This window comes from Amphiura filiformis, chromosome 5, assembly GCF_039555335.1.
Source record: "Amphiura filiformis chromosome 5, Afil_fr2py, whole genome shotgun sequence".
In the NCBI taxonomy this organism is placed as follows: Eukaryota; Metazoa; Echinodermata; class Ophiuroidea; order Amphilepidida; family Amphiuridae; genus Amphiura; species Amphiura filiformis.
Window position 1 is genome coordinate 58,411,017 of NC_092632.1, and position 12,704 is coordinate 58,423,720.

Sequence of the window (12,704 nt, forward strand, 5' to 3'; positions counted from 1 at the left end):
ACGTGTTTCAGATTTCCTATGTTTAGTTTTTCTTGTTTTTTTGCTTCTTTGTTTTTTATTTTTATTGCGCTTTGAATCCAGCGGTAAAGGCGCTATATAAGTGTTGGTTAATAATAATAATAATAAATAGTGTTTAGGAATATTGCAGTGTTAAAAACAAAACCGGCGACATATTTTCATTGTTATCTCGACACCTGGCATTTAACGTAGTTAAATTAGGCTACGTTGTTACAAATTTATTGTGACTTTCCCCACATGAATATCAATTTTTTAAATCGGTTGGATTTTTATGAGCCACGTAGAGATCGTGGATATGAGATAGTTGGTTGTAGTTGCAATATCAATACACCTGCAAATTAGCACACACAATGCATTGGATGGGAATGTAAAACTACTACAATGACATCTGTAATCTTAAAATGCTTTTAGCGATCAGTTCGCCGTTATGCAAAGTTTCTATTAAAATAATACTGCTGCAGAGTTTTACTCTAATGTAGCAGATTGAGATTAATATTTATCAGAATCTCTCGTACAATGCGATGTCATTATAAAGATTGCACAAATATCAGTGTTTTTGAGGTCAATTAGGCAAAAACTTACACTGGATATTATAAATTTAGTAGACAAAACACAAAACGTGCGAGAGTGGTAAAATTACATAGGTCAGATAGAATAGATGGAAGAGTATTATACAATGTTTTTGCAAAGAGTGGTAAAACTAAAGTTATAGGTCAGATAGAATAGAAGGGAAGAGTATTATACAATGATATTTCAAAGAGTGGTAAAACTGAAATGGTATTGCAAAGAGTGGTAAAACTACATTGTTCAGATAGAATAGAAGGAAAGAATATTATACAATGTTATTGCAAAGAGTGGTAAAACTACATTGTTCAGATAGAATAGATGGGAAGAGTATTATACACTGTTTTTGCAAAGAGTGGTAAAACTACATTGTTCAGATAGAATAGTAGGGAGGAGTATTATACAATGGTATTGCAAAGAGTAGTAAAACTACATTCTTCAGATAGAATAGAAGGTAAGAGTATTATACAATGTTATTGCAAAGAGTGGTAAAACTACATTGTTCAGATAGAATAGATGGGAAGAGTATTATACAATGTTTTGCAAAGAGTAGTAAAACTACATTGTTCAGATAGAATAGAAGGAAAGAATATTATACAATTAATGATATTTCACAGAGTGGTAAAACTACATTGCTCAGATAGAATAGAAGGGAAGAGTATTATACAATGGTATTGCGAAGAGTGGTAAAACTACATTGTTCAGATAGAATAGAAGGAAAGAGTATTATACAATGGTATTGCATAGAGTGGCAAAACTACATTGTTCAGATAGAATATATAGAAGGGAAGAGTATTATACAATGGTATTGCGAAGTGTGGTAAAACTACATTGTTCAGATAGAATAGAAGAGAAGAGTATTATACAATGGTATTTCAAAGAGTGGTAAAACTACATTGTTCAGATAGAATAGAAGGGAAGAGTATTATACAATGGTATTGCGAAGAGTGATAAAACTACATTGTTCAGATAGAATAGAAGGGAAGAGTATTATACAATGGTATTTCAAAGAGTGGTAAAACTACATTGTTCAGATAGAATAGAAGGGAAGAGTATTATGCAATGGTATTGCAAAGAGTGGTAAAACTACATTGTTCAGATAGAATACTAAAGTAGAAGGGAAGAGTATTATAGAATGGTATAGCGAAGAGTGGCAAAACTACATTGTTCAGATAGAATAGAAGGGAATCGTATAATATAATGGTATAGCAAAGAGTAGTAAAACTACATTGTTCAGATAGAATAGAAGGGAAGAGTATTATACAATGGTATTGCAATGAGTAGAAGGAAAGAGTATTATAAACATCTCAAAAAAAGTAACTAATCCCCCTTAAACAATGGCCATTATTCAAAAACGGGCGATTGTATTACAAATCTGTAAATTGCGTTGGAAGCAGAATTTACTTTATTTTAACAGAAAGTTAAATAAGACTGTTGACAGTTCTCCGAAAGATTACCTTTACATACGCCGTCAGCTCCCAAAGATCCACCATTTCTAGTTCTGTAGGGAATATACCCACCAAATAATTGATGTTGTGCCCCCGGGATGGATTATTCCTGAAACTATTTTGCGTCTTGTTCACCATAGTCAAACTCAGTTTTATTTTGTTTCACTATTGAATTTCCCCGTGGGGATATGTTTCTCAACTTACGTTACATATATTTCCACACTCCTACAAATATTCACCAATGTAATATATCAACATTGCAATTCAGTTTGCCTTCTGGTTGGCAATCCAGTCAACACGCATTATATAAACCCAAATGATCTCATTTCCAACATGTCCGATGGCGTAGTTCTATACCATCCATTTAACAATCATTGCTGAAAAGTCGACCTCAACTGGTTGTGTATGAGTTTTTGTTCACAACACTGACTAAGTTCATTCTATGCGTGTAAATGCATATTGGCGTTAAAGAACTGTGACATAGTGAATTTGCCTGTTTGAAATCCTAGTGGTACGGATTATAATCTCGTCGAGTAGTCATGTAGAAAATCCCTATGCGAAAGGATGGATTTGTTCTTACAAATTACATGCAAAGTGTCTTCACGGTGCAATATCTTTGTCTCAGTATTTCAATCTTGACAATTCTTCGCACAGGGGAAATAAGATATTAGATGGCTGCTGGTGATAAGGTAATAAGACAGGTAGCTATAACGTTGTTTGTAATTTTCTTATAAGTTACAGGTACTTAGCTGATTAATATATAAGGTGTATACTTCATATTGGATATTCAATTGAATTGAATTTTGTATTAACAAGTACTTACAAATTGAAGATATCATTGAAGTGTTTTTCCATTCTTTTTCTCAGACGTATACACAACAACGCTGTCTTTGGATTCTTTTACTGATACATCTGTTCAGATGAGTAAGTTACTGTTGCCTACAAACTCAATTTTCTATTTCCTCTGTAACATAGATATTACTAGGTAGAATAGAATAATATTATATTTAATGGTATTGCAAAGAGTGATAAAACTACATTGTTCAGATCGAAAAGAAGAAGGGGAAGCATTATTGTATCGTGAAGAAAGTTAAAAATTCAAATTATTTGCAATGAAATACCCCCTTATATGAAATATTCTTACAAAAGATAACATACCTTGTTAAGAAATCTTTCTTCTTCATATTTTCAGCAATTCACCTTGCTGTGTTGAAAATGAAATGGCTTCAATATCATGAATATCACAATAACTGCCATTTAACGAAGCAAAATAAATCTACGTTGATACAAATTTATTGTGACTTTCCACACATGAATATCGATTCAGACGACAGTTCAAGTTAAATTTTAAAAATCAGTATTGAGCATTCTTAAATTGATTTTTATGAGCCATGTATAGAGATCGTGCAAATTTTAGATATGAGTTAGTTTGAAAGCTGCAATATCAAAACACCTGCACATTAGCACATACAATGTATTGCATGTGGATGTAAAAATACTATATTGGCACCTGTTTTTTTACAATGCTATTAGCGATTAGTTCGGCGTTGTGCAATTTCAATTAAAAATAATACTGCAGAGTTTCACTCTAAGGCACCAGATTGAGCTTGATATTTATCAGAATCCCTCGTATAATACGATGTAATTGTAAAGACTTTACAAATATCAGTATAGCTGAGGTAAATTCTCTTCGAATTTAGTTTAAATTCATTAAGTGGTAAATCGCATATTTTGTTCAGAAGGAATAGACGATAAGAGTATTATGCAAGGGTATTGCGAAGGGCAGTAAACCTACATTGTTCAGATTGATTGAAGGGAAGAGTATTATACAATGGTATTGCAAAAAGTTGTAAAACTACATTGTTCAGATGGAATAGAAGAGAAGGGTATTATACAATGGTATTGCAGTGAGTGGTGAAACTGCATTGTTTAGATAGCATGGAAGGGAAGAGTATTCTGCAATGGTATTGCGAAGAGTGGTAAAACTACATTGTTCAGATAGATTAGAAGGGAAATGTATTATACAATGGTATTGCGAAGAGTGGTAAAACTACATTGTTCAGATAGAAGGGAAGAGTATTATAAAATGGTATTGCGAAGAGTGGTAAAACTACATTGTTCAGATAGAATAGAAGAGAAGGGTATTATGCAATGGTACTGCAAAGAGTGGTAAAACTACATTGTTTAGATAGAATAGAAGGAAAGAGTATTATACTATGGTATTGTAAGGAGTGGTAAAACTACATTGCTCAGATAGAATAGAAGGGAAGAGTATTATACAATGGTATTGCATAGAGTGGTAAAACTACATTGTTCAGATAGAATAGAAGGTAAGAGTATTATACAAGTGTATTGCAAAGAGTGGTAAACCTACATTGTTCAGATAGAATAGAAGGGAAGAGTATTATACAATGGTATTACAAAGAGTGGCAAAACTACATTGTTCAGATAGAATAGAAGGGAAGAGTATTATACAATGGTATTACAAAGATTGGCAAAACTACATTGTTCAGATAGAATAGAAGGGAAGAGTATTATACAATGGTCATGATGGTATTGCAAAGAGTGGCAAAACTACATTGTTCAGATAGAATAGAAGGGAAGAGTATTATACAATGTTATTGCAAACAAAAATAAGTATATTGGTGACCATTGAATTTTCGTACTGGACCGCGAAGACTATCAATTTTGTTCATCCCATTTTCAGGCCACTTGTGATTTTACCCAGAAACCTGGCGGCTTGAGAAATACGTTAAAAATCTGATTAAAAACACAAGAGTCTTTCTAAATCTTGACAGATGCTTGGTTTCAAGCCTACATTTAATACACGGCCCAAATTTTTCACAAAAACTTCCCAATTTCTTTGATTCTTAATATTGATTTATAGTTGTGCAACCTTTTCCGAAATTTAAAAACACTGCTCATATAGGAATCTGATATAATACTCTAAAGATATTATTCAACCTATTCTTACGGATATGTATTCTTAAAGATATGCATTCATCTTGTTCTCGTGGTTGTAGCAATACGCATTAACTAATTCTATGCGTATCATATACACTAAGTTAACGTTTTTTACGAAAATAAAATTCAAATGAGGGGTTCACAATATAGCACAATATAGTTGAAATAATACAAGTTAGAAAACAAATAACTTGAATACCGAGGAGGGGGAAAATTAACACAATTGACAATACGATTATGCTCCCCCGAAAATGACTGCTGTTTTTGAACAGTGCAGCTCCGAAAGACCCTTGACTTTTTACCAAAAGCAGAGCCCTGAAAGACCCTTGATAATGTTGATTTCGATCACTCCCAAATTGCTCATTTCTCTCATATCTGTTTTTGTTAAGCTATTTTAACAGAAAGTTAAACAAGACTTGACAGTTCTCCGAAAGACCGCCTTTACATGTGCCGTCAGCTCCCAAAGACCCAACATTTACAGTTCTAAGGGGAACAGACCCACCAAATAATTGATGTTGTGCCCCGGGATTGAGTATTCCTGAAATTATTTTGCATCTCGTTCACCGTAGTTTTTTTCACTGGTTGAGTTTCCCCGTGGGGATATGTTTCTCAACTTACGTTACATATATTTCCACACTCCTACAAATATTCACCAATGTAATATATCAACAATGCAATTCAGTTTGCCTTCTGGTTGGCAATACCGTCAACACGCATAATATAAGCCAAATGATTTCATTTCCAACATGTCCGATGGCGTATAGTTCTATACCATCCATTTAACAATCATTGCTGAAAAGTCGACCTCAACTGGTTGTGTATGAGTTTTTGTTCACAACACTGACTAAGTTCATTCTATGAGTGTAAATGCATATTGGCGTTAAAGAACTGTGCCGTGGTGGATGCATGTTTGAAATCCTAGTGGTACGGATTATAATCTCGTCGACTAGTCATCTAGAAAATCCCTATGCGAAAAGATGGATTTGTTCTTACAAATTACTTGCAAAGTGTCTTCAAGGTGTAATATCTTTGTCTCAGTATTTCAATCTTGACAATTCTTTGCACAGGGGAAATAAGATATTAGATGGCTGCTGGTGATAAGGTAATAAGATGGGTAGCTATATAGCGTTGTTTGTAATTTTCTTATAAGTTACAGGTACTTAGCTGATTAATATACAAGATGTATACTTCATATTGGAAATTCAATTGAATTGAATTTTGTATTAACAAGTACTTACACATTAAAGATATCATTGAACATGTTGAAGTGCTTTTCCATTCTTTTTCTCAAACGTATACACAACAACGCTGTCTTTGGATTCTTTTACTGATACATCTGTTCAGATGAGTAAGTTACTGTTGCCTACAAACTCCATTTTCTATTTCCTCTGAATCATAGATATTACTAGGTAGAATAGAATAATATTTTATTTAATGGTATTGCGAAGAGTGATAAGACTACATTGTTCAAATCGAAAAGAAGGGGAAAGCATTATTGTATCGTGAAGAGACTTAAAATTTCAAATTATTTACAATGAAATGCCCCCTTGTTAAGAAATCTTTCTTCTTAATTTTTTCAACAATTCACCTGCTGTGTTGAAAATGAAATGGCTTCAATATCATGAATATCACAATAACTGCCTTTTAACGAAGCAAAATAAATCCACGTTGATACAAATTTATTGTGACTTTCCGCACATGAATATCGATTCAGACGACAATTCAAATTAAATTTTAAAAATCAGTATTGAGCATTCTTAAATTGATTTTTATGAGCCATGTATAGAGATCGTGGAAATTTTAGATATAAGATAGTTTGAAAGCTGCAATATCAAAACACCTGCACATTAGCACATACAATGTATTGAATGTGGATGTAAAAATACTATATTGGCACCTGTTTTCTTACAATGCTATTAGCGATTAGTTCGGCGTTATTTCATTTCAATTAAAAATAATACTGCAGAGTTTCACTCTAAGGCTGCGTTCACATAGAAGTATACTATTCGGGTATACGGTGCACGTTTTGCAGGTTCACGCGTATAGCTTAAATCGAGCAAGGCAATTTCATAGTACCGGGTGACATAAGGCTACGATCGCATAGAAGTATACTATTTGGGTATACGATTCACGTTTTGCAGGTGGACGCGTATAGCTTAAATCGAGCAAGGTAATTTCATAGTACCGGGAAATTTTAGATATAAGATAGTTTGAAAGCTGCAATATCAAAACACCTGCACATTAGCACATACAATGTATTGAATGTGGATGTAAAAATACTATATTGGCACCTGTTTTCTTACAATGCTATTAGCGATTAGTTCGGCGTTATTTCATTTCAATTAAAAATAATACTTTAGAGTTTCACTCCAAGGTACCAGATTGAGATTGATATTTATCAGAATCCCTCGTATAATGCGATGTAATGGCAAAGACTGTGCAAATATCAGTATAGCTGAGGTAAATTCTTTCCGAATTTACTTTAAATTCATTAAGTGGTAAAACGCATATTTTGTTCAGAAGGAATAGAAGATAAGAGTATTATACAAGAGTATTGTGAAGGGCGGTAAACCTACATTGTTCAGATAGAATAGAAGGGAAGAGTATTATACAATGGTATAGCGAAGAGTGGTAAAACTACATTGTTCAGATAGAATAGAAGGGAAGAGTATTATACAATGGTATTGCAAAGAGTGGTAAAACTACATTGTTCAGATTGATTGAAGGGAAGAGTATTATACAATAATGGTATAGCAAAGAGTGGTAAAACTAGATTGTTCAGATAGAATAGAAGGGAATCGTATTATACAATGTTATTGTGAAGAGTGGTAAAACTACATTGTTCAGATGGAATAGAAGGGAAGAGTATTATACAATGGTATTGCGAAGAGTGGTAAAACTACATTGCATATATTTGGAGCCATTTCTTTGTATACACAATTTTACGCAAAATTCGATCTCACCCGGCGGCATTCAATTCGCGATTTGTCGCTTAATATACATCAAAATGATATTCTAACTTAACATAAATAACACTGAATATGTACTTATTTGAATTGTAGAACGATTGAATTATTTTGTTCATTAACAAAAATTATGCTCGAGTTTGGAAAAATGAGTATCGAAAAGTCCTTGACCATTTTTGCTGTGTGTGTGATTAACACGGGCGATGATGCTGTCGACCAACGGTCACGTGATCGGGTTGGGAAATCCCTAATCCATTTCAACTATATACCACAATTCACAACCTATGTAAATTTTAATTAATAATACGATAATGGTTCTTTTGTGGATTGGTTTTGATCAGGTTTCGATCATGTGATTTCCAATACATTTTCAATCATAGATCCTGGAATATCTTCCAGTCTATGATTAAACCAGTAGATAATGGTTTGACAAGTTTTTAGCAGGTAAGTCGCAGTCTAAAATATTTTATCGTAATTTCGTACACTAATTTGGGAGATTTAAAGCAATATACTGATATTTGTAATAATTGTTGCTTGTTATTAATATATAAATGCCTATAGATTTTGATACTAGTATGCATATATACATTTTATCACCAACGTACTTCCGTGTTGTTAACATGGCCCGGTAAAAAGGGACACCATCGTGCGTCACCACTTAGGGACACACCATTAGATTGGGGGGGAGTTTTGGCCAAAAGATTTTTTTTTAATTTCAATTTTTTGTAGTGATTAGTGAGGCGAAATGTGTGGGGTTTTTTTCCCGTCTCACTGGAAATCAAATGGTGCCCCTTAATATATCCCGAGTTTGAAGCTCTGATCCCTTAATCAATCGCATTTGCATATATGAGCGTATACGGAGCAGGGGGCACAGTCATATACACTAAAATGCATGTGTTTAACAATTAAACGCATTCATATTTAGAAGTTAAACACTATTAAATTCCAAAACATCAATATTCAATGGTTAAACAGTATCTATCAATACTCTAAACATATTGAGCAAGAATGTGTTTAGAAAAGTGTTTTATTGCTGAACACATTTGTTTGTTTTTTTGCAGTAGAACTACTTGGGGTATTAACTAATTTATGTAATCATTTCTACTTTCATTGATTTGGAAAATCCATGCGATAGTTTTCCTTATAATCCAAAGCCAATAAGACGATGGATCAAGCGACGTGCTCGGGATGCCATTTTGACCTCCTCCCCGATGATGTTCTCATTACCATCTTCTCATTTCTCACTCTTTATGAACGACTGCTGGTTATGAGGTATGCATATTTAATCAAACTGACTTAAAAATGTCAAACTGATATTTGATAACCACCATCTTTACCAGTTCTTCTCGGAGTACTTCTACTCTCACCCTGATGACTCTGATGTTCCTGATACCCCTCCTCCTGTGCATAACTGCTGCTCTTTCTACATCTATCATTACAGCTGTTCCAGTGTAAACATTATTCATTCATCAGGAAGCTTGGCATTAACACCTCAGATATTATTATTATTATTATTATTATTATTATTATTATTTACATTTTTATCTGCCCTTACAGAACGGTGTCTAAGAGATGTTACAGGATACTGTCTAGCCCACAAGTATGGACACATGTTGATTTCTGGCAAGAGCAACGGCTAACAGTTAATCAACAATGGGATGTGGCCAGAAACTGGACTGGAAGATGCGGTAAAACGTGGGCGTTTCCCAAAGACATATATTCTATCCTGGATTTCCTGCAGAAATACACAAGTGGCTCATTGAAAACTATTTATCTTACGGTTGTAAACAAGGAAATCTTAACGTATCTGAAGAAAAATTGTGGCAATCTGGAAATTATTTCATTCCATTCTGCGAGTGATCCTCCACAAACGGCAGATATTGGTGACAAATCTCTCACCTCTCATGACATAATGCCCTTGCCTAACACTATCAAATTTTGTGAATTCTCGGTTAACTTTAATCTATGGACAATGCTATTACAAAGCTTTGCGCAGTGTAAAAATCTACGAGGCTTGAGCGTCCATTTCATGGTAATTACAACCGAGGTTTGTGTTGCTCTTTCCAAACTAACCGAACTTAGCGTTCTCAACATGTATGTCGATTCTCGGGATGAATTGAATAATGGCGTGCATCTTACACGACAAGCAACAGCAATGTTGCCACTCTACAAGTTAACCAAACTGAAGTCCTTCACATTGTTCGGGTGTAGTTTCAATAGAATAATAAGACAACATACTTTTCAACGTACTTCCAACATTGACATCAACAGGTTTTTTTGTGCCATTGTCGGCAAATGGCAGGAGTTGAGATGCATGAGATTAGTTCAAACAAACGCGCTCTCTAGCAAAACCTTTGCTCTGCTGACCTCCACATTGACACAGTTGCAAGTATTGGAACTTCACGGTGAGACCATTACGGATGATAAAATCATTCTCATCGCCAAACATCTAAAGAATCTCACGACTTTGAAACTTCTAAACGGAGACAATTACACCCCAACTGGTTTAAGGGTTTTGTCCGGTCATCCTTCTATTGAAAGACTACATTTGGTACACCAGCGTTACCACCGCATGCAGCAGCTGGAGTGGCTTTGGAGCGTCTATGATGTCATTCTTTCCCTTCCCAAGATTGTCTACGTTATTCTGACGGGAGATATGCTAAAAGAACTTCACCGTTCAGAAATGCATGTGAAAATACCAGAGTTGGCAAAGAATATTCACATAGAAGTGGTTCCAGTAATATATCTGTGATTCGATAATCTAAATATCGTAATTTCCTATGTCAAGGGGCGACAAATATCTCAGTGATTTATAGCATTATAGTGCCTTATTCTAGAGATTTCTTTCACGAAAAATTACTCCTCTATGGGTGTGTGCCTATTGTCTGGAATAACCCCTTCCATAAACGTAAACATATTAGTGTAGTTGAGGCCTTTTCTTTCCGAATTTTACATCAAATTCATAACGTGATAAAAATACATTTTGCCCAGAAGGAATAGAAGAGACGAGAATCTACGTTAGTGGTAGTAAATACCCTTCTACGGTATTACACAATGCTATTGCTAGGAGTGGTAAAACTACATTGTTCAGATAGAATAGAAGGAAAGAGTATTATACAATGGTATTTCAAAGAGTGGTAAAACTACTTTGTTCAGATAGAATAGAAGGGAAGTACAAGTGTACTATACATTGGTATTGCAACTACATTGTTCAGATAGAATAGAAGGAAAGAATATTATACAATGGTATTGCAAAGAGTGGTAAAACTACATTGTTCAGATAGAATAGAAGGAAAGAGTATTATACAATGGTATTGAAAAAAAAAGTTGTAAAACTACATTGTTCAGAAAGAATAGAAGGGAAGAGTATTATACAATGGTATTGCAAAGAGTGATAAAACTACATTGTTTAAATAGAACAGAAGGGAAGAGTATTATACAATGGTATTTCAAAGAATGGTAAACTACATTGTTCAGATAGAATAGAAGGAAAGAGTATTATACAATGGTATTTCAAAGAATGGTAAAACTACATTGTTCAGATAGAATAGAAGGAAAGAGTATTATACAATGGTATTGCAAAGAGTGGTAAAACTACATTGTTCAGATAGAATAGAAGGAAAGAGTATTATACAATGGTATTTCAAAGAATGGTAAAACTACATTGTTCAGATAGAATAGAAGGAAAGAGTATTATACAATGGTATTTCAAAGAATGGTAAAACTACATTGTTCAGATAGAATAGAAGGAAAGAGTATTATACAATGGTATTTCAAAGAATGGCAAAACTACATTGTTCAGATAGAATAGAAGGAAAGAGTATTATACAATGGTATTTCAAAGAATGGTAAAACTACATTGTTCAGATAGAATAGAAGGAAAGAGTATTATACAATGGTATTGCAAAGAATGGTAAAACTACATTGTTCAGATAGAATAGAAGGAAAGAGTATTATACAATGGTATTGCAAAGAGTGCATGGTAAAACTACATTGTTCAGATAGAATAGAAGGGAAGAGGATTATACAATGATATTGCAAATAGTAATAAAACTACCAATTACTACCTTCTGCTTACTCAAATAAACATATCAAAAAAATAACTAACCCCCCTTAAATAATGGCCATCATTCAAAAAGGGGCTATTGTATTACAAATCTGTAAAATGCGTTGGAAGCAGAATATATTTCTGCGTATTTGACACCTCATTTGATACGATAGCCCAAAAAACAATAAAACACCGGTCAATTTAATGTAGTGAGGTCCAGATTTGAAAGTTGCACTTACATACAATTTTTTACAATACAAAAACACTCAGATATCATTACACAGATTTCCTTCCATTACACTGAATACAAAATCAATACAATTTACAGCAACTTTCAAATCTTGGGTTACATTGATTTAAATGTACGCTGTGACGTCAATATTTAGTCAATTGCTGCAAATGTGTGTCAAAATGTGCAGAAATAAATTCTGCATCCAACGCATTTTACAGATTTGTAATACAACCATCCGTTTTTGAATAATGGTAATTATTTAAGGGGGGTTAGTTACTTTTTTTGAGATGTTTAGAAGAGAAGACTATTATACATGCACGATGGTATTGCGAAGAGTTGCGCAACTGCAAATTATTAACAACGATATACTCTTCTTATTAAATAAATAGTCTTACAACAGATAGCCTTCCTGTTGCTTATGTTTTCTCTCAATACCTCATTTTGGGGTATTAAAAACAAGAATC

At 33.7% G+C, this 12,704-nt stretch overlaps 1 protein-coding gene across 1 annotated transcript; it reads left to right on the forward strand.

The window, feature by feature from the left end:
* The first annotated feature begins 9,078 nt into the window (after positions 1–9,078).
* Positions 9,079–11,112, forward strand: LOC140151915 (uncharacterized). Its single transcript, XM_072174226.1, has 2 exons — positions 9,079–9,232; positions 9,518–11,112. Exons 1-2 carry the CDS (start codon positions 9,126–9,128, stop codon positions 10,710–10,712), a joined length of 1,302 nt encoding a protein of 433 aa, XP_072030327.1. The 5' UTR covers positions 9,079–9,125; the 3' UTR covers positions 10,713–11,112.
* The last annotated feature ends 1,592 nt before the right edge of the window (positions 11,113–12,704 follow it).